Source organism: Alligator sinensis, unplaced genomic scaffold, assembly GCF_000455745.1.
Source record: "Alligator sinensis unplaced genomic scaffold, ASM45574v1 scaffold740_1, whole genome shotgun sequence".
NCBI lineage: Eukaryota > Metazoa > Chordata > Crocodylia > Alligatoridae > Alligator > Alligator sinensis.
The window spans coordinates 1,689,011-1,715,418 of record NW_005841964.1 but is presented as its reverse complement, the minus strand read 5'-3'; the positions used below and the strand labels follow the sequence as shown (position 1 = coordinate 1,715,418).

General features: G+C 41.5%; 1 protein-coding gene across 8 annotated transcripts in view; it reads left to right on the top strand.

Moving 5' to 3' along the window:
- The window catches only part of ABCC4 (ATP binding cassette subfamily C member 4), a 255,354-nt gene that overhangs the window by 102,739 nt on the left and 126,207 nt on the right, over positions 1 to 26,408 (top strand). For 6 of the 8 annotated variants that reach the window (XR_003093303.1, XM_025200355.1, XM_025200361.1 and 3 more), the window contains 8 exons: positions 2,775 to 2,869; positions 3,025 to 3,111; positions 12,150 to 12,246; positions 12,553 to 12,768; positions 14,284 to 14,424; positions 16,659 to 16,696; positions 17,078 to 17,178; positions 19,066 to 19,212. Coding sequence is in view for 7 of the 8 variants with exons in the window: in XM_025200355.1 (XP_025056140.1) it covers positions 2,775 to 2,869; positions 3,025 to 3,111; positions 12,150 to 12,246; positions 12,553 to 12,768; positions 14,284 to 14,424; positions 16,659 to 16,696; positions 17,078 to 17,178; positions 19,066 to 19,212 (922 nt within the window). In the remaining variant the exon portion in view is untranslated. The remainder of the gene's footprint in view (positions 1 to 2,774; positions 2,870 to 3,024; positions 3,112 to 12,149; positions 12,247 to 12,552; positions 12,769 to 14,283; positions 14,425 to 16,658; positions 16,697 to 17,077; positions 17,179 to 19,065; positions 19,213 to 26,408) is intronic. The other 2 variants (XM_025200359.1, XM_025200358.1) reach the window with 2 other exon arrangements.

Sequence of the window (26,408 nt, the reverse complement as noted above, 5' to 3'; positions counted from 1 at the left end):
ACACACCAACTGCAGATGCTTCCTCAGCCTTACAAACGGTTTTTTAAATGTGAAAGCTTGCTAAGCTATATTTCTCCAACTATTCAGTTGGTCTAATAAAAGATATCATATCTACTCAAAGAACCTGGCGTGCCTGTTCCTTAGACTAACATGGCTACAACCAGAAACCCAGTTAACACAAATAAGTGACGCGAGTTTTGCTTTTAACAGGTTTTTTTTTTCATAGATTCATAGAAACAGATCGCGTCCGACCCCTTACCTAGGCAGGAAAAAAAAAAAGAGTGTTGGGGTCAAATGACCCCAGCCAGATGCCTATGCAGCCTTCTCTTAAAGACCCCCAAGGTAGGGGAGAGCACCAGCTCCCTTGGAAGCCCATTCCAAATTTTGGCCACCCTTACTGTGAAGAAGTTTTTCTTGATGTCCAGCCTAAATCTGCTCTCTGTCAGTTTGTGACCATTGTTCCTTATTACCCCAAGAGGTGCCCTGGTGAACAGAGCATCTCCAATCCCTTGCTGTGTCCCCCTAATGAATTTGTATGTGGCCACAAGATCACCTCTCAGCCTTCTCTTGTGGAGACTGAAGGGGTCCAGGACCCTCAGTCTCTCCTCATAGGGCTTGTCCTGTAAGCCCCTAACCATACAAGTGGCCCTCCTCTGGACCCTCTCGAGTCTATCAACATCCTTCTTGAAGTACAGTGCCCAAAACTGGACACAGTACTTCAACAACAGTTTGACCAATGCCTCATAGAGGGGAAGTATCACCACCTTGGTTCTGTTTGTCATGCATCTGCTGATGCATGATAAACTGCGGTTAGCTTTGCTGATGATTTTGTCACACTGATGACTTGTGTTCATTTTGAAGTCCATTATGACGCCGAGATCCCTTTCCACTTCTGTGCTGCTGAGAGGGTCACTTCCCAGCCAGTAGGTGTGCTGGATATTGTTGCACCCTAGGTGCAGCACTCTGCACTTGTCCTTGTTGTGTTGCATCCTATTGTGTACTGCTGACTTTTCTAACCTGTTCAGGTCTGCCTGCAATTGTTCCCTACTCCAGAGTGTGCACTTCACCCTATAATTTAGTATAGCAGTTTGAGGTACATTTTCACAGAAACCCCTGCACCTATCTCGTTGAAACTTGGCAGGCTTCATGCCCTCAGAAGGGGCTACCATACCTCATGTTTTCATTGAAATGTGCAAAAAAAATGACCTAGTTATAGGTATTTTAGTAATTCTTCATTATAGTCTATGGCTGAATCACCAAATTAGCCGATTCAGCGGCCAAATCCCTGAATCCGATTTGGCTGAATCGAATCAGGACAGTGACTCGAATCACTGTCCTTCCGAATCACCTGAATCTGAATTGACTATTTACCGCTTTGTACAGGGCTAATATCTTGTGGTAACCTGAATAGGTATCATAGCAATTAATGGTATGGTGCTCTTTATGGTGGCACAGTAGGGGGTGCTACTATGCAGAGCCACCTGCCTCACTTTGCTAGACCCAAAAACCTCACTTTGTGAGTCTCCCACAGGGAGCCTACAGCTGGCAGTCCCGCGTCCTAGAGAACACCCGCAAGCCTGAGGTAACGCTGCCACCACCTGGGCACTGTGCAGCCAGGGGCACACAGACCCTATGAACCTTGGGGTTGCTTTGCCCACAGGTAATATTTCTGGATGCCTCTTTCAGCCCAAAGCATCCCAAGATAACCTCAGACAGGGAACATAGACAATCTCTACTGGTCCATGTGGGAGCAAAAAGGCCTGCCTCTCTCTCCCCACCACCCCCTAGTAACACAGCAAGGCACATCCAGGTATCAGGTAACCTGATACCTTTATTGACTGGGGAGAGGAGGGGAGATAAAACAAGGAAGTCAGGATACACTTTGAGCAAACAATCATTCAGAGTCTTGTATAGTCTTGGACATAATAATCCTTTTAAAACTTGACTGGCCTAGACATAAATCCTAACTTCTGGCTAGTTTCCAGGTCTTTGCTTATAGATAATCATCTAGGCAGCAGCCTGGAGGCATGTTGCTTGTTGCTTTCAAAATGCCCGCTGCTAGGAAGAGAGCATTCCCCTCAGGATTTTATCCATCCAGGTCACCTGATTCAGAGGTTCCTAACCACTGGACCACAGCCTGGTACCGGGCCATGGCGGGTTGGTTGTTGGGTTGTGGCATGAGCCCCCTGCTTGGTGCCTTGTCTGTCCTCCAGGCTTCCAGGGTTAAAGCTGAGTTTCCTGGGTTAAAGCAGCATGGTGGGGCAACCCCGGGAGGGAGGCAGCCAGCTCTGTATGCCCCAGGTTGCGGTATAAGAAAGGTTGGGAACCACTGACCTGATTGACCATCCTGAACCAAAAAGAAAGCGAGAGAGAGAGAGAGAGATCCACCTGGAATGATCCAAGTGAGGGGCAGAGAGAGGGGGATTTCTTCATACTCTTTATCCATGCAAAGTTTATACATGTCCAGAAGTAACCATGCTTTCCTTCCAGCAGCAGACCTGGGGGAGAAATATACTGCTTACAAAATGTTTTATTTTTTTTTCTATTGCTCCCCCATTTCTTCTTTCTCTTGCTTGGAGGTTCAGTCTTGATACATTGTTTACATTATTTTCTTACATAAATATATTGAGATAGGATTAGAATTTGTAAACAGAATGCAACTCTTTTTATTAAACACTTCATCTATAACGAAGTATCTTGATAAAGTAATTTAGTATACAGATGTAGATATCTTTTCATAAATTGTTTTTACCAATGCCTGCTCTTTGTCACAGGATATGGAATTATTAGAAGATGGGGACCTAACTATTATAGGGGATCGTGGAGCTACACTAAGTGGGGGCCAGAAGTCCCGTGTAAATCTTGCCAGGTAAATATTTTTGTATTCTGTTGGTACCTCAGGCCAATAGATATTATGATAAATAGCCACTGTTGGGAAATATGAGCTAATTAATTAATTAATTAATTAATTAATTAAAAATTGTTTGGCATGAACCTGACTAACGCTTCTTTTAAATATTGTAGAGCAGTGTATCAAGATGCAGATATCTACCTCCTGGATGATCCACTGAGTGCAGTAGATGCAGAAGTTGGCAGGCACTTGTTTGAAAAGTATGTTGGTAGTCTTTTTTGTTTTTCATTTTAATTCACATTTGCTGATTTGTCATGGGAAAATTTAGAAAAAAAGCATTGTTTTTAGATATAGTTATACTTAATATAGCTCACCTTATGAGAGTTCTCTTCCTGAATTTAGTATTTAAGATACCAGTATGCAGCCAGGACCAGGGAGACTATCTGTGTCCATGGACAGATGTTACATTTGTTGCACTGCAGAAGTCAAGTGGACAGACATGTATACTCCATGAAGCACTGGAGAAATGTTGTTGGATCAAACAGCAACTTCTTTGTAGTACTACATTGGGTAGCACCCTATATAATGGTGTTGCTGGTAGGTGTTGTAAGGTTTTGGCCCCCTCTTTGTTCGTGCCTTGCCCCCCAGCGACATCAGGGTGAGATCCAATTTTGGTGCCACCTAGATGGTCCGGGCGCTGTCCCTTCTCACCTGCCATGTCCTTGATGTTGTTTTTGGGGAGGCAGTTCCCTGTCGGTGACCTGAAGGGGTCTCGGTCCTGGGGTGTCTTCATGGGGCTCCAAACTTCCCCTTTACCCCACCCTTACCATGTCCTCAGCCTGGGTAAATGCTGCTCCCTGCAGGTCTTCCCACACTGCCCACCTTGAAAGGGACGGGTCTTCCTGGCGGTCAATCTTCAGGGGTCCTCCCCTTGCTTCTGGGTTGGCTTCCCCTCTCATGGGAAATTAAACCTATGGTCCAGTTGTCCTAGTCCTTCCAACTGGCATCATCTACTTCCCCCTTCTGGGGGCTCGGAATCCCCCGTGCTCTGCCCACTACAGGGCTGTCTGGGGACGCCTGCGGGCTTGAGGAGTGATCCCCAGCCATAGTGCCCAGAGTCCTGCTGCTCCCCAACAGTGTCTCTTGTGACTGCTGCCCCTCAGTAGGGCTCCCTTGCCCCTGTCAGACCCCGAGGCTGCCCTCTGCCTCACCGGTCAGGGTTTTCCAGCAGGTGCCTGGCTCCTTGGGGCAGATGGAGTTGGAGCCTACCAGCTCCGCAGCTGGCATCTCCCAGCTGGCATTCTGCTCCTTGCTTCCTGGTGCCACCTCAGCTGAATCCCCAGCTGCCTTTTGAGCAGCCTGTGCTGCTTGGAAACCATGTTCCCAGTGTTCACTGATATGCTCAGGCAGCTGCAGAACTGCCGAGCTTGCATCAACACCTCCTTCCAGCTGCCGCTTGTCTTGGCTCCTAAAGTAAGTGCCAGGGCGTGTCGGACAAGGCTCTGGGCCATGCTGGGGGAGCTTTTGCCTCCCCTCTCACAAATGGTCTCTGCAGTACATTGTAGCATGACTGTTGCACAATTTATTGCACAGAAAATGGGATGCTTAGTGCTTAGAAAGACTGACATGACAATTCCATCGATAGTTAACAGGAAGGCTTTACTAATTAAATAACGAGTTTTTACAGGAAAATGACAGGTAGGCTTATTGCAATCTACAAACAAAACAAGGTATAATCAAGTACAGTACTATAAGTCATAATAGTGGTTTTCTCACCAACATGGGCAAGAAAGCGGTTCTGGTCTTTGCAGCTTCTCACCAGGCGTAGATCTGTTGCCGAGGGTGGTCAACTGGGCACAGGTTATGGTGGGTTAGCATGGTGTTTCCCTTCTGGGATGAGCGCTTCTTGCTGGCAGCTTCCTTCTTCTCTTATACACCTTCTTTAAAGCATATTTCTCTCAATGGGTTGAAGATCAGGGTCCAGACAAAGCTGGTAGGGTGGAGGGTTATTGTTCTTTGGTTGTGATGTCAGTGTTAGCCTTTTGGATCCATCTCTGGTTGTTGTGGGTGAAACTGACATGCACAAAAACCCTTGATCACTCCGGAGGTTTATCTTTTGCTTAACTATAGTATGGTTTGATTACTTCAGCCCAACACCCTAAACCGGAGGTACGCTACTTGATTTAATTTCAGTAGGACTTGGTTACTTGAATTGAGCACCTTAGAGCCTAAATTGTAAGACACTGTATAGGTTATTGTGATAGCAGGGCAGAACCCCAAATATTTTCCAACTGGCAGAAACACCTAGATTGGTGGGGAATGTGATAGCAAGGGAGAGGTAATCACTCTGAAAGGGGAGCTTGTTCATAACTAAATTAGAGTAATTGGTCATGGGTTGTACTTGATACTAGAGCCAGAGATGAAATTAACTGTATTGTTATGCTTTAGGTGGTCCCAGTCACAAGTTTATATTCTTGTGCAAAAAGGCACTGATATTATAATTTAGTTATTTAATTTCACATGTAGGTCCGGACAAGCTCTGTGTCCAGCAATGACAGTATACCATCATGCTCCATTCTCCTGTCCAGCTCCAAGGTGGGAGTGGGGAGAAGAGCTGAAGAGGAGGGTGGATGGACACAGAAGGCCTTTATAGACGTGGTCCAGGATTGTGTATGGTGGCGGGGAGGGGTGCTTTTAATTAGTGCAGCTCTGAGAACCATTCTAGTTAAAGCTTCTGGAGTATCATGTGTATCAGCATCCCTGCACTGAAAAATGGTGGCAGGGGCACTTTAACTAAAAATTGTTCAATGAGCTTTAGTTAAAGCACTCCCGCTGCCATTTTTCAGCATGGGGATGCTGATACATGTGATGCTAGAGTCTGCCAGAGCATGTTAATTACCACTCTACAGCAGACTCAATTAATTAAGTCTACTCAGATGTGCTGTAATTACAGTGCATTGGAGCAGCCTCCCCATATGATTATAGGTGCTATGGTCTTTTTGGTTCCCATGAGAGGTTGGGGGAGCAGGTGGCAGCCCCAGAGGTTTTGGGGCTGCAGTTGGATCAATGCAGCTCCTCTTCCCCTCAGTCAGGAAGCATTCTGAAGCCCCCTGCCTGCAGAGGACTGTAGTTAGGGAGCATAAAAAAACACATAAACTCCTACAACTGGTAGCAGAACTCTAAAATGTCATGTAAGTGGCTTTTTTGTTTTGCAAAAAAAAAAAAGGGCAGGGGGGATGGGCTTACCATTTGGGCTAAAAGTTGCAAAATGTAAAGCTTTGCAATATGTATAATGTGCAGGGGTCACTAAAGTCTTTTTAGTACCTTTCTGATCTAAATATGTATTATTTTTTAGGGATTCCCTAGAGTACGTCTAAAGTAGTTCATGGAATGTAAATTACATCCTCTAAATGAAGAGGCAAAACTGAAGAGAGCTTTTAAGGGCAAGTTATCTGTAGTGTAAAAAGCCACTGACGCAACCTCTTGCATGTTGGTCTTCTACATGAGGGTAATTCTGTGACTGATGTAGGTACTAGTACATAATGTAGCATCTCATGAAATGGTGGCTACATATGTTACAAAACAAGTATACAAACAGAAATAGTATACAAGAAGTTTGTGCATTTAACATTTCCAGTCAATGTACAATATATTTAGTTCTTTAGGAAATATATTAAGTACTTTCATTTAATTTGCAAAATATTTTGTTTCTTGGTTCAGAGATATGGTTTTAGAAACTAAGTTCAATGAAACTTTTAGAAATATTTTGTAGAAAAATAATAGTAAATCTCTTAAACCAGGGGAAATTGAGGAGAAAACATGAGTGAAGAACAAATCAAATATACAGTAATAGTAATAGAGATTCCAGTTCACACTTTGCTTTATTGCAGATGGACATTCTTATTGATTTTAGTGGAAATCACTGTAAGAAAGTGGTTGCTGTAATAAAGTTAATCATGTGCATAATCATCCAAAAAGAGAGGCCAAAAAGAATGCAAGGAAAAAAAAAGTCATTAAAGAAAAAAGGGAAAAAATTCAGATATGAAAGAAAGCTGGTTCTTAGAGATAAAAAACTTAAAAACAAAATCTCTCTCTCTCTCTCTTTCTCTCACACACACACACACACACACTCTCTCTCTCTCTCTTTCTCTCTCTCTCTCTCTCCCCTCACCACTGTTGGAGGGAAAACGGAACTAGATTTAGAAGGAAGAACAAACAAGGATTATGTACTAAGGTGCCAAGCTAGCAATTGACTGGTTGGGGCCCCACGCTAGTGCAGACCCCATGGAGGCAAGTGCATTTTCTACAGTATGCTTGGCAGGATTGAAGCCTGCAAGCTATTGGATAGTTTTTAGGTGCCAAAATGGAACATTGGAGATAGAAACAAATAGTGCAAGTTGCTGGACATCCACAATGCTCATTGGATGTTGAAGGGGATCAGCAGTGTTCAGGAGGTCTTCTACACTTCATTGGGTTGATCCTTATAAATCCAGGCGTTGTCAACTGGGGGTATGCATACCCCCAGGGGTACTTGGAAAGGGGCTAGGGGGTAAATGCAGGTAGGCAGGGATGGAGCATTGCCACCCACCACCCCATGTCACCACTGCCATGTGCAAGCCCCCCCACTGCTCCACGTCTGGCCTCTGTCACCCAGAAGGGGTACACTCCTTAAAAAAAAATTGAAAACTGCTATAAATCCATTACAAACAAACTGGAGCTGATGGAATGTAACATATGGAATGCATATGTAGCAGGTATGTAGCATATTGAATATACCTCTCGCTTTTCACTGCATACAGATTTTTCACCTGCTTTTAGTTATAATGGATTTATAATTCCATGGCTCTGTTTGGGGAATTCCAGTCTTCTTAAATAACATTTATCCCTATAAATAAACAGCTTCTTACCAATGTCTTCTCACCTATGCTGCCCTCTTCCATTTTCTTCACTCTTTTAAAGTACTTTACTTTTAGTGTCTCATTCCCTAGGAAAGCTTTTTAACATGCATTTTGCTTGTTAAAATATTAAAAATTAAGGAATATTGTTTCCAATAGTGATCAGTATAAGGCTGTCCCTTATGTGATCTGTGTCGGAACCTGATCAGTTTCATACAGTTTGAGGTCTTGGTTTGAAATCTGTGACCTACGTCTATGGTAGTACAGGGGCATTTCTACGTGTGTATAATCTGTGTACAGTTCATTTTAAGCCTGCTAAGTATAGACTTGCAGGTGGCCAAGTAAGATGATATATTGCCACATTCTTTTTTAGCTATGTATTAGTTTACAGTTCTTATCCCAGGTGTGGATGGACAAGGGGGTGTAGTGGCATGGTCATCCCTCCTCTCCCCTTCCCCTTCCCCTTCCCCTTTTTGAAACATGGCCCTCTTGCCCACCCCTACTTACACTATTGTAACCCCTAATTACACCCACCCCTCCCTTCCCTTCCATGTTCAGCAGCATGCCTCTTCTCCTTTCTGTCCACTTCCCTGCCCACCACTATCTCAGGCTGATCTGGAGTGATGGGAAGCTCCAGAACCCCTCCTACCCAGCTCCACCAATCCTGCACAGGGAGCTGGGCATAACTGGGGACAGCAGCAGCAGTGGACGGGTTCTTCCTCTGCCCAATCAGCTGGGTGTTCCCCACCATCCTGGGAGCAGGCATGGGGAGGGAAAATCCATGTACTACCGCTGCCTCTGATCCCAGTCAAACCTGGATCCTTGTACAACCTCCCTGCAGCCCCTGCTGGAGTGGAGCAGGAGCAGCTTGGACAGTAGCAGCAGTAGGAGGGTCTAGAGGTGTAAGTAGAGGGCTCTGGGGCTCCCTTCTGCTGTTGTGTTAACCGGGGACATACTGCTAAGCATGGAGGTGATCAGGGTAGGTGCCAAGAGTTGGGGAGGGGATTTTTGTTTCAAGAACTTAAAGTTCCCTGGTTACTGCTTCCATGGCATGTTCTACCTGCCCTAGGTGGGGTGGAGAGCCAATGAGCAAGGGAGTGCAGCCTCCTCTGCAGTGCTGGTTACTGCTATTGTGCACCTTTTTTAGAATTCTGATCTGTCAATGGGAATACATTCTTCTGAAGTAAAATGTACCAGGAAGGAACTACTTAGATGGCTTGGTAGTACTACTGTGTTCAGTTTGGGACTCCACACTTCAAGAAAGTTGTAGATAGGTTAGAAAAAGTTCAGCAGAGAGTGACCAAAATAATTAGAAACCTGAAAAGCATGAGGAAAGGCCAAAATAATTAGGGTTAGTTAGTCTGGAGAAGAGAAGACTGAAGGGGGTTTGATAAGTCTTCAAATACTTGAAGGAAAATTATAGAGGTGATGGAGATGGGCTTTTATCTGTAGTTGTAAAGACAGATCTAGGAGCAATGGACTAAAGTCATAGCAAAGGAAATTTAGGTTAGGGATTAGGAGGAACTTTCTGACTGCGAGGCTGGCCAAGTATTGGAACAGACTACCTAGAAAAGTTCTGGAATTTCCATCCCTGGATATTTTCAAGAGCAGGTCAGACAAACACTTGTCTGGCATGGCAGTCCTATAGATCAGTTGAACAGGGATCTGGACTACATGACCTTGTGAGGTCCTTTACAGCCATAGGCTGTGTGTAGACGAAATGAGAGTCATGTGTGCATAACACTTTAAAGTGGGTTAAATGGGGGTCATGATTGACCACAAGATGAATATGAGCCTTCAATGTGATGCTTTGGCTAGTAAAGTAAGCAAAACACTGGCTTGCATCCATAGATGCTTCTCAATCAAATCCCAGAATGTCGTTCTTCTGTTATACTTGGCCCTAGTGAGGCCGCAACTGGAGTACTGTGTCCAGTTTTGCGCTCCACACTTCAAAAAGGATGTGGAGAATCTTTAAAGAATCCAGAAGAGAGTCAGATGCATGATCAGAGGTCAGGAAAACAGACCTTACGATGAGAGACTGAGAGCCATGGGACTCTTCAGCCTGGAAAACCGCAGGCTCAGGGGTGATCTGGTGGCCACCTATAAGTTTATAAGGGGTGCTTACCAGGATCTGGGGGAACATGTGTTCACCAGAGCACTCCAGGGGATGGTCAAATGGTCACAAACTCCTTCATGACTGTTTCAGGCTAGACATAAGGAAGAACTTCTTTAGTGTCCGAGCCCCCAAGGTCTGGAATAGAGGGCCGCTGGAGGTGGTTCAAGCACCTACTTTGAACGCCTTCTAGAGACATTTGGATGTCTATCTTGCTGGGATCCTATAAGCCCTGCTGACTTCCTGCCCTTTGGGCAGGGGACTGGACTCGATCTTCTGAGGTCCCTTTCAGTCCTAATGTCTATGAAATCTATGAAAGTGCTTTTGCACTGCTTTAATAGTGGTGTTTGCATGCGTCGGCAGCATGTTGCGCGATAATTCCAGCCACTGTAGGAAATTTGGCGGCGTAATGCGCCTTAAATGACCTGGGGTGCAGCAAACTAAAACTTAAATGACTTGGGGTGCAGGCAGCCTGGCACCAGCCGGGAAAGACAGGCTCTGCTCAAGTTCTTTTTTTTCTTCTGGAGCCTGCCTTCCTGCCTGAGCTGCAGGGGGGCCTGATGCTTTCCTCCACAGCTGCACTGCCCCCTGGGACTGCCTGTGCCGGGTGCCTGTGGGCAGGTGCCACCTGGGTGGGGGCCGCTGTTGCCGTGGAGGGAAGCACCAGCTCCCCCCCAGCAGCCCAGGGACCGCTCTGCCTGCCAGCAGCTCACCCTCCCCTCCCCGCCACTGGAGAGGCAGGGAGGGTCCCACTGGAGAGGCAGGTAAGTTCAGATGTGTGCACTACACGGGAGTTTAAAGGGCCCTAAATTGAAGCAGTGTTTTTAAAAACCCGCTGCTTCAATTTAGGGCCCTAGTTTCATCTACACACCCCACTAATTTCCTGTGATTCGGTGATCATATTCTCTGATTCATACAAGCTGAGCTGGGGTCAGGGTACTCTTCTCAGTCATTTCATTAAGTGTCAGTGCAAAAGGTGTCAAATAGGAGAGCATTGTGGAAAAATGCCTACTTCTGGTTAAACTTGGCTTTCAATATGGTCAATATTTGAGTTAAATAATCTTGCTCATGTTTTGAAAATGTAACTGTTTTTCAGCATGTATTATCATCTCATTTTACTGTTTACAGTTAAAACAAAATGTATTAAGTATTCATTATGGCCCTACAGGATGCAACCATTTATCAGTTTTGCCACATGGTAATTTGCATATAAACATTCTCAGAGTAGAAAAGGTAGTCAAGTTGTTGCTTTTTCTTGTTACCTAAGAATATACTATGATAAATAATTTAAAATTGCTATTTTCCTGTAGGATACAGAATAATCTGCGTATAAGACCACCTCTTCCCCTTTTCCCCAAGGATAAAACTGCTCACAGTTCTTTAACCCAGGGGGTTAACAGGACTGTTACTCACACCCTTTCCCCCTGCCACTGATTTTTACTAACAGTGACTAAAACCTTCAAATTACCAGCAGGTAAGGGGCATGGGAAGGTGTGAGTGGGTTGCAGCAGATTTAACCCCTGACTTTCAGAGGCACCCTAACCCTGCAGGCCACTGTGGTGACAAGGCCTGACACACACAGATGTTTTGCCCAGTCCACAAGAAGTTCTGAAGGCTCGATGACCCTCCTTTGCAGGCCAGATACTGGCTGCATGTTTGACATCCCTACCCTCAAGACTTTTGCATTCCTTTTTTCCCTGTGATACTGCTTTAACAGGAGGTTGGAGAGGCCATGCTTAGATTTCACTCCCGAGTGCTGGGAGAGGTATGTTTGAAACTCTCCAGTCCAAAGAGGGTCAGGTCTCCCACTTAATGAGCTAATATTTAGCCACTGTAGGAAAAGCCAAGTCCCCTATCACAATGTTGTGCTTTAGAATGTCCATGGTTATTGTTTTGTGCTGAAATAAACTCTCTGTGTTTGAACAATGCTCTAAGCATGCTTTGTGGATTCAGGAGACCTGGAAACCAGGTGGAGCAATTGAAATTTCGGTGGGAGTTTGGGACTGAGTAGCTCAGACAGGGGCAGTATGGGGGATATACAGAAAGAAAACTTGCAGGTAAAAAAAAGGCAGGTACCTCTTGAGTTAAATTGGCTCCAGGATTTAAATGATTGCAAAGCAGGTGGGTTTTTTGTAGATCACCAAGTGGGACTGAGACGCATAAGACCATTCAAGTCCTTTTTTGGCTCTGGTCCAAATTGAAAATGTAAATGTAATAACTGGCTACAGAAATGTGCAAAACAGGCTTATGGACATTAATGTATGTTTAATTTCTTTCCATCTTTTTGTAGGTGTATTTGTCAAGCCTTGCACCAAAAGCTCCGTGTTTTAGTGACTCATCAGTTGCAATACCTCCATGCTGTAAACCAGATTCTAATCCTAAAAGATGTAAGTCATGGCATTAGGCAGCTCCAGACCTTCACCTGTGTCCTACTAACTGTTTATATTCTAAGGAGGGAGGAGTGAAGAATTTAAATAAAGAGTTCTTTTCTGTTAATTATTCTATACTATAAATAAGAGATGAGGTCTTCTAGGAATCTTTCAAGGTTTTTATTTGTTAACAGTGCATGGGCCAAAAATCATGGGAGTTAAGAAGATTTCTGCAATAGATATATAGAGGGGAAAATTCAAATGCACCCTTTTCAGGATGTGTACACTGACTATGAACATCATTAAAAAATATTTCAATTTTAGGGTAGAATGGTGGGGAAAGGGACCTATTCCGAGTTTCTGAAATCTGGAATCGACTTTGCTTCCCTTTTGAAAAAAAATGGTGAAGATGAGCAGTTGGCAGTCCCAGGGACCCCCAAATTGAAGTCATCAAGGAATCGTGCTTTTTCACAGTCCTCAGTCTGGTCAGAGGATTCCTCTGTGCAGTCGCAGAAAGATGGAGCAATAGAACAGTTGTGTGTGAGTACCCACTATAAGCACTAGGACACACAGTATTTTTTTTTCAACTTATGCTATTGGTGTGGTAAGGGTTTGGTGTGCTTGAATTTTAGTAATACTAAATCAGGTGCCTTTAAGATGAATGAAGACCAGCGCAGAAAGAGATCACAAAAGGAGTTTATTGCTTGGTGGTCCACAGCTTACCAAGCAGAAACATAAAGGGGTGATATACAGACAACTAAATGAAAGCTACGGTCGCAAAATCAGGCACTCAGCAATTAGGAAATAACACAGTTAAGGTTGCCTCTGAGCACTCCTCTGAGCAGCCCCCCAGGAAGGATTCAGTAGGGTGGAAGTGGCATGGGAGCCTCTGGAGAGTTTTTAAAAAGTCCTGAAAGCTGGTAAGAATCCAACTCTTACCCTCTGTGCTCAAAGGCACTTCCCCTTCCTTACCTTTTCTCTGTTTGCCTGCCTGCCACTGCTGCTTTCCCTGTTGTTCTGGGGGTGGGGTAAGCTTCAAAGCTGCTCCTGCCCACTACAGCTAGTCTGCACTGGGGTTTGGGCTCAGCTTGGAACAGCAACAGTGACAGCACTGGGGGGTGGGGACGGGGATTCCCCTTCCTTGGGGATTGGGCAGGGTGGGAGACCACATTCTCCCACCCATCAGCCCTGCTGCTGCTCTCTCTGAGCCCAGCTCTCACGTAATGTAGCTGGAGTGGACAGGAGTGGCTTTGAGGCTTTCCCCAGGCCCAGAAAAGTTGGGAAAGCGGCACCAGTCTGGGGAGTGGCAGAAGGGGAGGTGACGTGCCTTGAGTACAGGGGGAAAGTGGGGATGTTCCCTTTTTGCTGATTTAAAAAAAAGTCTCCAGAGGCTCCTGCAGTGGAGTCTGTTCACACCAGTGAGTTGTGAGGAAGGAGGCTGGGAACATGAGTGCAGACACCCCCACAGTGGGGTGCCTGCTGTCATATCACACCCCCCTTTGCCAAATCCTGGGGCTGACCCTACCTGTACCACGAATCTTTTTAGACCTTGATTCAGAAAACCAGTCCTATTTATGAGAAATATTTTCAAGCATATTCTCTTTCTGTTTATCGATACCTTCCCAAACCAAGGATTTAGTCTCCAGGACTTCTTTAATACTGGCGATAATGATATATGAAAGAGAAAGCACATTTTGGTTCTAGGATGGGAATTATTTTTGCAGCACTGGCAGTTGCAACAATTTTTTTGCTTGTCTGCTGAGACAGTTAACTTAAGGTCACTTGAAACCACCATGAGGCAAACTTGAAACCACCATGATTGTATTTTGTGGAGTCAAATTTTTAGAGTATCTTATATTGTAAAATTGAATTTCTTCTTTTTCTCATCTTTTTAATATAAATTTTAAACTAAAAATATTTTAGTGTAATCATTTTAGCTCCATATTTAGGTTTGTTTTTTGTTTTTTGTGTTTTGGTAATTCTTAACTATGCTGTATCACTGAATTTTATGAATCCATATAACTTTAGCTTTCCTATCCATTATATTCTGTGCAGACTGAACCTGTGCTGACTGCAGTGCCAGAAGAGAGCCGGTCAGAGGGAAAAATAAACTTTAAAATATACAGGAAATACTTTTCTGCTGGAGCAAACTATTTTATCATTTTTATACTACTGTTTTTAAATGTGTTGGCACAGGTAATTCCATCTCTTGGTTCTACAAATAATAAAGAATGCATCTTGTTTTGTGTTTATGGTAGCAGTAGCATTTTTATACTTGTCATTCAGTTGAAGGCTGTGTTCTCATGTTTCACCAGAAAGGATTTTGGTCTATGATGCTGTCTTACAATTTTTATGGTCTATTGGAATGTGGTTAAATTAGTTCAAATACTGTTTCCTAGTGGGACATTTAGTTAGTAGCCCATTGTTCAAAAGACCTAGTGCTTTGAGCAATTTTGTGCTGGTTAAATTTTTCTGATTGTTCTATTCAAACAAATTATATACCATTACAATTTTCAGAGATGCATACTACAGCTACCCAAAGTTATCTAAAAATAAGCCATACAGCACATTTTAACAGGCAGCAGTTAGGAAGAAAATGCTTTTTATGGTAAAAGAAGGCTGCTCTGGTATAAAAACACTGCAGAGGAAAGAGATTCTCCAGCCCCAGGCAGTAGTTTATGACAGTGATCAGCAACTTTCTTACGCTGTGGCCTGGAATGACCCAACTTGGGTCAGAGGCAGGCAGGTTGGTGGAAAGACCCAGTGGCTGCCACCATTTCTCCCACTGCTGAAGCCCATTGTCTGCAAGCCAGATCAAGTGGCTCAACCGGCAAAATATGGCCTGTGGTCTGTAAATTGCTGACTCCTGGGTTATAGAAAGGGGCAGAGGTGATTATTTAGTTGGTGGGGACAGTGTAACTAGTGACGTTTGTGCACTGGGAAGAGATTAGGGTGGTAGGGAATACTGTGCTAAGTACTTGAAAGCTGTGGGGGTGAGAAGGAGGTGCAAGTGGGGACAATCATGGGAGGGTCTCACTTGACAGCGGATGCAGTTACTGTCAGGGCTGGCTCCCTGTATTCTGCCTCACAAGGGCTGAGACTGGGATTGGGACTGGGATCAGGGCTGGGGCAAGGTTCAAGGCCAGCTTCTTGCATATTGCCTTGCTGGGTCCATGCCTGGGGTTGATTCTGTGCACCGTCTGGCTGCAGCTGCTGGGGGTACAGACTGGCACTGCCTCCAAATTGGCATCCATGGTTGGTGCTCCCTGTTGCTACATCCTAGTTAGACTACTGGATGGGGACAGTAGAAAATAATGTGTGAGGAAGTGGCTGTAGCAAATTCATGAAGTTTTAAACAAGCAGGACCACTTTGAATGTTTCTGGGGGAAAAAAAAGAAAATCAGTAAAGCTGTTAGTATAAGGAATATGACCATATTTCTTTGTCCTGATGGGAACGTTTAAAGTAGTTTCATGGAAATAACTGGTCTTGGTTGGAAAGACAATTTTAAAAAATGCACCAGTTACTACTTACTTTTCTTCAATTAAGTTTCTATGTTTGGAAAGATTGTAATTTATAATCAGATTTTTCTGAGGTAGGCCTACAATATTTACTGTACATCTGCAGGGTATGTGTGTGTGTGTGCGTGCATGAGCGTAATGTACCCATTTTAATTTAAGTGAACAGAGGCACAATTTAAGATTAATAAGCACTAGTCCTTAGTTTATTAGTTTATCCTTATCTCTAGGCAAGAAAGAAAGGGAAGGGAAGCAGAAATTCTTTGACTATGTGTTTCTAATTTAATTATCTCCCTCCAAAATAAATACACTTATAGACAGGTGGCATCAGGGGTTGGCTCTTCTGCTGGGAACAAATGAGCCAAGCAAGATTCCTTTTGGGACATACGAGAAAATGTAGGAATTGATAAACCTAATCTTTTGATGTTTGACATAGGAGGAAATTTAGGAATTGATAAACCTAACCATTTGATGTTCAATTTAAAATATATGAGAAAGTGGCCAGAGACCTTTTTTTTTTTTTTGGTCAACAGTATTGCTTTTCCTTTTGTTCACCATCAAGTAGTTCACAGAGCAGGGTCATTTTTTGTTTTCTGAAGACAGATGATTACACCTCTTTCAAGGTGTTTTGCACTTGGAGAATTGGAGGCGGTACTTTCGCTTGGATGCCTCCCATCTGATTTTTTTCTAGATATGCAGTGACACATTGTATTAACTGATGATGAGAAAGGGCCCACCTTCTAGTATAGTACTCTAGGAAAGGAACTGTGTTGTGTGTATTTTTGTTTGTGGATTTGTTTTTGTTTGCTTATTTTAATGAGATTTTACTAGAGGACAAAGAAAAACAATTCTGAAAGCTTACATTTTGAGTAATTTTTGCTGTATGTATATTAATTTGACTTTGCTTGTTTAAGGTTGCTTATGTGCTCCAGGATTGGTGGCTTTCCTACTGGTGAGTTATTTCTGCCGTTTGCACAAAAGTGTTGTACAATCAACGGAAATCCAGTAGTGAGTGGAGGGAGGGTGTGGAGCCTGTTCTAAGGAAAACTTAAAACTCATTCAGTCATCCTTGTCTTTTAAACCTCACTTATTTTACCTATTGAAACAATGTAAAGTTCTTACAATATAGTGTGACCAGAAGTCTTCACCCATGTGTGACTCATGACAGCCTGAACATAGGCATATATTTAGACCTGCAAATCTCAAGTTGATTTGAAAAAGCAGTAAATTGTTTGTTTGCATATTAATAAAAGGTACACAGCTTAGTTAAGGCCTTGCTTACGTAATATTTCTATTATATTGTTTATTCCGTTTTTTGCATATATTTCTACAGGGCAAATCAGCAAAAAAATCTGAATGTCACAACAAATGGAAATGGAGGAGTAAATGAGACTGTGCATCTAGATCTAACCTTGTATTTAGGCATTTATGCAGGTAATATATATATTTGAATTATTTGCAATGCTATAGTATAGGGTTTTGAAAGCATCTGCTAAGCAGTAGTGTGGGAAAATAGGATTTCAACAGTGATTCAGTAATGTCTTGACAGATTAGCATACTGAGACTTGTTTCCTGACTAAATTAATTGTAGTAATTAAAAAAAAGAAAAAATCTAGCAGAAGAAATGGGTTGAATGGAGATTCTTAATTTGTTCTGTCTGGATTTTGGAAGGTAAACTAAGAATTGAGTATTCAAAAAGTCAGTCACCGTAAACTTGTGGTTATTGTCTATACTAATATGTTCCGCTAAATCTTCAATCATTTTATGGATGGGCAAGAGGGATTAGACATTGATCCTCATCCTGAAACTCAGTATTCCAGTTTTTGTTCCTACAAAATGCTGGCTTTTAAAGACTCATCATGGATATTCTTCTTTGGTTCCTTTGCTATTGTACTTCAGCGATAGGGAAAAAAATATTTCTTTAATATATTTCAATGGGCTTTAGATACCTAAATAGTAAGTGGGGTTTCCAAAAATATCTATCTACATATCTTCTAAAGATCTGATCAATAGTATTAGAGTTTGCATACCATTCCCTAATGTAAAGATTATATGTTTTAATTAGTCAGAGGAGGGAATAAACATGTAAAGTCAACCATGCCAAAAGAAGTTGCCCCTAAATATGAATTAGTTATCACTTGCTTCAGTTTATTCTGGTGCACAACATGAACACCCTACACTCCCTTTTATGACAGGAAACACTCTTTTATATTGTGGTCCTGAGGGACACCAAGGAAACAAGCAAACAGAATGTATTCTGGTACACTTCTGTCTTTTTATTTAATCTAGATGCACTTAAAACACAGCCCCTATCCAGATTATATCACTCTTCCTCTATTTGGTATGTTATTTTGTGATATATAGGACTGTAGACCTCCATATAGGACTGTAGAGTATGGCTAAGGGTAAGAAAATCAACGTTTTTATGATTGTACAACTGTAGATTAGTTTACAAATAAATTAAACAGATTTTTATACAAGCTTTGTTTAAAGTGACAAACAGTATAGATAAATGATGATACTGAAATTTTAAGAAAGCTGCAAGACAGAGTTAATGAACAGAAAATAAGTTGATCCAGTGCCATCTTTTATAGGAATCAAGTCTAAATAAACTTGAAAACCAATTGTGAAAATACATATTTTTATGGGATAATATAATCTATATGTTTTACCACTTTTCCAAGAGTGTCCAGTGTTTTGTCTCAGGTACCCGGTAATTGAAAATTGTATACTACTTTCTTTCTAATCCTTTTGGTTGTATAAAACAAAGATTAAAAAAATATTGTAAGAATGTAGAATGCTAAGCTAGCAGAAAGTCACCCACAAACAGTATTGTACATCTGACTGACCTAACTTATAAGTGCATGCCATTTAAAAGCTCACTGTTTCTCATTTTTGCCATATGCTGATATCTGAAAAAGTTGGTTTCCCCCATTCTTAGAATGAGAAATAATTGGGGACTATGTACAGTATTACATTTAAGTGTGGTGTCTGATGAATAAGAGCAGATATGCAGGGATATTATACAAGGCTAACTAACAACTTTTTCTGTTTTAATAAAACAATTTATTACTATTAGCAACAGCAAAATATAAATTTTCTTTCAAATGACAATGTGAGGATAATTCAAGGTATTAGCAAGTTTATAGTAACTGATTCATCTGGAATCCTGTCTTCATCTTGCGTTCTTTCTCTTTCTGCAAACTGTGTTGAACCCAGCAGTGAGCAAAATATATATAATTTTGTCTTAACTAAATTGCTCTTTTCAGCTCTTGTATAAAAGATATATGTGTGTTCTATGATTATTTCTTTCGTGTTTAGGTTTAACAGTGGTTACAATACTGTTTGGCATAATAAGAAGTCTTTTGGTATTTCAAGTTCTTGTTAATGCTGGTCAGATTTTGCACAACAAAATGTTTCAGTCAATTTTGAAAGCTCCAGTGTTGTTTTTCGACAGGAACCCTATTGGTAAGCTGAATATTTTAAAATTATCATATAATATACATTGACAATTATGATAAGCAATGTAAAAGAAAAATTAGGCAAATATATGGTAATCCAAATTAATTCACCTAATTCTGCTTTTGCACTCGCAGACAAGCTATTACATTGGTACTGCATGCTAACTTACCAGTTGAGCTATTAATTACATGATTTAGCTGCATGAGTTTGCTAGCACTGGGACAACAAATATGTTTGCATTTTATGGGGCACCTGTTATGTTTGTATTTTTTTTTATTTTTGGAAACTAGTTCTAATAAGTATTGGAGAAGTCCAAGGCTTATTAGATATATAGGTATCTATATCTATCTCTTTAATAATCTGGTTTAAAATTTGCTATGGTAATGCATGACTGTAAAAACGGCAATTTAGCCTTTTGTAAGAACAATTCATTCATTCACTCAGAGTTGATAGAAAACCCAAACTACACAAGTTAAAAGTTATCATCTGAAATAATGAAGAGAAAGGGGTTTGGATTCCAAGTAGACCTGATCAATTTGTGTGAAATTAGATAATGAGATTTGAGAAGGGGGGGAGCAAGAAAAGAATAGGTGGTTTAAGGCAGTAGAAGGAAAGGAAATAAGAAGGTGAAATGGAGCGAGGAGGGATGAAGAAAGAGAATGCCAACTAGGTAGTCACTGGTTTATGGGAAATGGAAGGGTGATGGCTTTTCTACCTTTAATTATCTCAAAAAGAAAAATGAGTAGACTTGTTCTTACAATTCAGAAAGTTGTTTCCTAATGAAAAAAATCTAATAGGGATACATATTTTTATACATTCATAGAATTTCTTTTTCCTTCCAGAAAAGTTTTGTGTAAAGAGTCAGTTCAAGTCAGATCATGATAGCGTATATGCACATAGTTCCCTTTCTTTAAACATACCATTGTGCATGCCTAAACTTGTATTGTTTGTGGGCTATTATTATGTGTATGCAGTAGTTTAGGTTTGAAGATCACAGGAATGGTTGGAAAGGAAAATGTAAGCTCAGCTATAGGGTGGTGACCAGAGAGTGAATCTCTGTGGGGTAGGATCTGTGTTCCTGTAATACCTGTTTAGAATTGGTGATGAACAATGACAGGACTGACCACCATATGTCAGGGTGGGCAATGTTTAAGCTGGAAGGCTGCTAAATGAGTTTTGGTGAGCTATTGAGGGCTGCAAGGGTAGCCTTACCCCTTGACAGGTGCCCTGCCCCCTGGTTGCCATTTTGGGACTGGGAGTCCCATCCCTAACCCCTGACCTTGGCCACTGGGAGTTGCTCCCCTTGCTGCCACTGGCCCTCCCTTCCCCACACCAAGTTCTCCTTTTGGAAGGGGGGGGGGGGGGGGGACCACATTTCCCTTTGGGGGGGGGGGGGGGGGGGGGAATGCAATCTTGGAACCGGAAAAAAATGGAATCGTATACTAAAAATTGAACATCTACTATGAAATATTTAAATTGTATTTCAAAAAATATTTTGTCCTGATTTGTGTGTGTTTGCATAGTGTATGCAGAGGTGATTGTGTTGTAGTATACAAGAGTAAGATTTTATTTTGAGCTATGTGTGGGGTGTAGTTGGGGTGTTTGTGTGTGGGGTGGAAGGGTGGGTTTGTGGGGTATGGGTGTGTATAGGAGCCCCCTCACATGCCCCCCACCATGGTACACAGCCCCTGTGACCAACAGCAGCTGCAGAAGCAACAGGTAGTGGGCCTTTGAGACGATCGTGACCTGTGGCAGGTGGAGCCCTCTGGTGGTGTGAAGCTCCGGTCAAGTCCTGGGAGCTGCACATGAGCCGTGGGGAGCCAGCTGCTGCTGACCTGGATTCCATGCTCCCAGTGACCTGCCCTGACCCTGTGAGACCCAGCCCTGGTGTGGGCCCTGTGCTCCTGGCCATCTGCAGCTTTCCTCCTTCCCATTGCTGCTTCGCAGAGTGCTACAGTAGGAGCAGGTGCTGCTGGAGGCTGGGGAAGGAAAGCAGTGGCAGCAGCAGCCCCGCCTGGAAGCTGTGTGTGTTGGCTGGGGCCAGGGCTACGGCCCTCCTGCAGTCAAGGGTGGTAGGACAGTGCACTGCCCTGGTGTGGGTGAGTGGGGCTCAGCCCCATGTGGAGTACAGCAGAGGCAGCTGTGGGTCTGGCCAGATGTAATAAATTTGTGGGCCCCTGCCCATGGGCTGGATGAAATCACCTGGCAGGCCAGATCTGGCCCCTGGGCCATATTTTGACCGCCTCTGCCATATGTGCAGTCCCTTCCTGCTCCCCCCGCTCCTCCCCACTGCATTTGTAGTATATAGAACATAGGGGGAGGTGTAGTAATGTCAACAGTCTTTTACTGTATGAATATATTTCGTTTGTTACCTCACAGCAAAGATGCCTTTGAGCTATATTATTAGATTTTGAATTGGAGTATGGTTTGTGCAAGCTAATAAATATCTCTATTTATTGAAAGAAATTCCTTTAAAGAAATGTAGCACACAATCATTGCAAATGTGGTTCTCTTATTATTAGGGGTCTACCCAACTTGAAGACTCATCTGGCCAATTCATGGGCAGATCAGGGGGCTGGCCGCAGTTTTCATGAGCTTATCATGGTGGGGCCCCCCCACAACTCTGGCTGAGGGGCCCCGGTGGCCTGTCTCCCACCGTTGATTGGTGGAGATGGCTGTCCATCATATAGCCTCGCCTCTCACTTCTGATTGGCTGAGAGGGCTGTCCATCCTGTGGCCCTACACCTTGCTGCTGATTGGTGGAGAGGGGCAGGAGCAGCAACCATCTTGTCTGCTTACCTTCCACCAGCAGACTGCATGGCTGGGGAGGACTCTTGGCTCCCATTGGGGAGTCAGCATTTTAGTAAGTTTTTATTTCCTGTGGATTTCACAAAGGCTGACCGATTTTTGCACTTTCCACAAAATTGCAATTTGAGTAGGTCCCTACTTTATATAATACTTATATTACCATTTTATGAACTAGTAAAGATGAAACTGTACCTGCACATAAGTTAAGAAATTCATTTTGATGTTCCTGCAGTCTTAGCAGTCTTCTTACTTCTCTGTCCTGCATCAGGGTCTTATGTTACGTGATCTCTCAAAACATAAGCAACAATGCTAAATGCCAAGGCTGAGCTGTTTTATAATAGACCCCTAAATCCACTAAGCCTAATTTTTCAAAAGTGCCTAACACTGGAAATTTCCTGCCAGGGAAATGGGTTTATAAGGAGAATCACTGGGAAATAGGTTTTGAGAATCAGGATGTCTGTTAACTCCCAAGGGCACAGATCAAGTCAGCTATGATGAACAATGGAAATAATTTCTGTTCTAAATTCTGTGTTTCACTAGTTGGCTTTGGCTGGAGAGAGAGGATCCTGTTGGACTTGCTGAGAGATCTCTTAATGGTACTCTGGCAATTTCAGAAGAATGAAAATGTGTTTTGGTGTAGGAGAATCTGCGACAAAATTGAGACTGGTTAAAGGAATCTAGAAGCATTTGTAGAATAGTGATATTCTAGAAAATAAAAGAAATAATAGACATTATTTTGTGAATGGTGGTTTTAAGTGATCAGATTTCATGCTTTATTTAGTATAATACACATGTAAAAATTTAAAATTAGGATTCATTCTTCAAGTGAACCTTTATCTGACTTTCTGAGTTTCTTAAACATTTGAATGTGACAGATGAACAATTTTCTTGTGTCAGCTGCTTCATGATAACTGTTTCATGCATCCACTCTATCTCACAATAAGTGGAAGGTAAATGTGACAGTTTACCTATGAATGAAACAACAGCTAAATTACTGTAGTTTTGTTTCCACTTACCACAGGATAGAAAAGACACACAGGGCAGTTAAAGCAAAACAACTTGATGCATGGTGAGTACCCCCTCACTTTTAACTATGTATTCCTGAAGACCTAATAAATTCTGGATCTTAAATATCTAAAGTTTGAAAAAAAAATTATCCTATACTAAGAAGCAGATTGAAAGTTACATGATTAAAAGTCAGTTTTAGGTACAGATCCCAGCATAATCTTAATTATGGATTCATAATGATGATTGGTGTGATGTGATGAATCACATCATTGGGTTTCAGGGATTATCTGTATTTGTTAATAGAATTTACATTCTTTTTGGGAATGTACAAGTTGTCCTTTTCTTTTCAAACTTACCTCTGCTTCTTCATCCAGATTGCAATATGGGAGCCACATGCATGTCGAGTTATCTGTTAGGAGAAAAATATGGACATTTTCCACTTCATAGTGAATGCTTCATATGTTCCACTTCATCTGTTCACTCACATGAATAAAGGCTATTTTTGCAAGTCTAGCACAAGAGGGCAGCATGATCTATTTAATCATGCTGTAGTATTACAACAATATATAGGAAAAAAATAACAGATTTATCTGGTCTGGTTTTAGAGACAATTTTTTGGATTTAATTTTCAACCTATACATTGAGCAGTAATAAAATGATGCTGTCGTATTATCTTCCTTGCAATATTTTATATATCTTAATTTTTGTTATAAGTTTTCTGTCTGCCTACTGAGAGAGATGGTGTTCTGGAACTTGGGTGGCTTTATAACTAGGTAACCTTATAGAGTTTCTTTTTGTTTTGGCCTCCTGTTGGGAGGATTCAGGTTTTCATCAGTGTCTCTTTCCAAATGTCTGAAAAGTGCCATTTATCATCAGTTTGACTAGATTCTGGGTTAATGGGCCTCAGTAAGAATGATTGCTTAAATGGGAGTTCCTACTTTGGAACTAGTTCCTTATTGTTTGTTTGACAGATCCCAGTTTTGGCTGGCTGCAGAATTAGACACGAGTTTCTTATTTTCTTAGTTTTTAAATAATTCTATTTCTCAGATTTTGGGGGCAGAAATCTTGTCACTTAGGGAAGGGATTCTAGTGTTTGTTGGCATTGTTCAATAAACTGTATTTTTAGTGGGTTGCATATGTAATTTTTTCTGTTAGATATAGGAAGCCAAACCATGCTAAGAGGTGCTATAGGAACGATGAATGATATACGTGAGTTTGTTCTGATGAAATAGAAACTTGTGCCCCTCCAAAGCTCTGTCTAAAATTCAAAATGAACCAGAACCACCACTGAAATGTGCACTGAATTCTAACTTAAATTTGTACCTCTGAGCACTCATGCATTCTGGTTGGTGATCGAATAACAGGCTGAGATACCGAGTAGTGCAGCGCTTGCAGCATTTCCTGCCTGCCGAGAAGCCAAAAAGTACTGACTGAGAATTTCATAAGTAATGTTTTATTGTTAAATTTTCAGCCTACTTATTCAAGAGCCCTACCTTCCAGTTCTATTTTCGTATGATTCTAAGAGGTTTGGCTAAGCATTCCAACCTCAGAATGCTTAGAATGGAGATCTGTCCAGTCTGAACGTCCTGAGGGTCAGTCATCGTGATGGGAATTCTTCTCTACTTTTATAGCCAGAAACGAGATACAAATTGACAACTAATAGAAAAAGGGTTGCTAGGTAAAAGCATACCCTAATCATAGAAATCAATCTAAAATGTCCAAAGCAAAGAAAAGGCAGCATTATGATACAAAGTTTGTTTTTTCTCTGCGGTAGAGAGAATTTAATTATGATGTTTATAAATGAAATGTTGAAACACCTATAATTTGACAGTGAAAGTTCCTTTATGGGATTAAAACCTTGTTCATCAATGCACAAGTGTCTATCTGTGTTCTTTCTGAAAGTAGTTTCAAATGACAATGCTGTTATAAGTATTTAAACATATAATATTTTCTATAAGTTTGATATTTCAGCAGTCTGAAAATTACAGTGCTGATAATGAGGTTGTTAAATTATAACTCTATCAGTTAAATAGTAAGACTGCTCTAGCTAGTGTACATTAATCTTAGCTTGTTCACACAAGTGATTCTGCTGATCAAGTAGCATGTTTAAACAAGAAATACTGGTCTTAAACTCTATGATTTGTGGTAGGTGGTGTCTTGACACATCAGACAGTTTACAAGGGAAAGCTTCATGTTAAAATATTTTGCTAGTGTTATCATTCATTGCTGATATGAATATTCAGCAGCAGTGGCATAAAATTGCTTGTACTTAGATTCAATTACTTAAATGTTTCCTTTTAAAAAGAAGATATTATATACTGTTTTTTTAAAAAGGGTTAGGTTTTTTTGGTTTGTTTGTTTCCTTGTGGTCAAGAAGAATTTTAAGAAACGTTGAATAAGGGTAAGAGCTATTGGACAGCTTTCATGTTCTCTTAAGTAGATTGGTTTTTGTATTAGCTCAAGTACTGAAGGCTTTGTTTTTGACTCTTTGTGCCAACTTCTGAAACATATTCACATGTACACAGCTTTTGTTAGTTTATGCTCAAAAGAAGTTAGTCACTATAGGGCAGCCTTTGTTGTAAAATAAAAACGTACATTCCTTCTTCTGTGTTAATAACAAATGCAAGTGATTATAAAGACAACGCCACAATAGATTCCATCAATCGTAGAGATCCTTAACAACCACATAACACTCCAAATATTATTTTTGGGTGTTAGAGTGGAGTAGCTTGTAGCTAAAGTAGGTGTGGCCGTTAAAACCTGTTTGGTTGCTACACACGTTTAAAAGAAATCTTTAATGTTTTTTTATATAACAATGGTTATATTTACTTAACGCGTTATCAGGGTGTGATATTAAATTTGATTTTCTGGGAGTTTCTCATTTACTGCTAATAGTATCATAGCTTTTGTTATGCATTTAAATATATTTGATCACTATTTGTTCCCTATTGTGATTCTATCAGTTACCTTTATAAAGTTGATGATTGTAGGAATTGTCTAACATTAGTAAATATTACATTAGAATTGTGTTTACATGGGAGCATGGGAGTTAGGGCTACAGCCTTTAAATCAGAACTTCTTATACCCTAAGTGTTGGAGGCTTCAAGTAGGAGAGGAACAGGGGGAAAAAACCCAGGTCATACCCCGCGTATTTTGCCTTTCAGCATCCACTCTGTTACTGCATGGGACAGGATACTGTGCAAGATGGACCTACGGTCTTACTCAGTAAATGGCAGATCTTTTATTCATATTTAGTATTTATTATCAAAAAAACCTAATTCAACTTTATCTTAATTTTCTTTGCCATAATTATTGAATGAAATTCAGGCAGAAGCTGAGACAAGTCTACGGTGTTTGTAGTTTACTAAGTAGCTGTTCACCCTAAA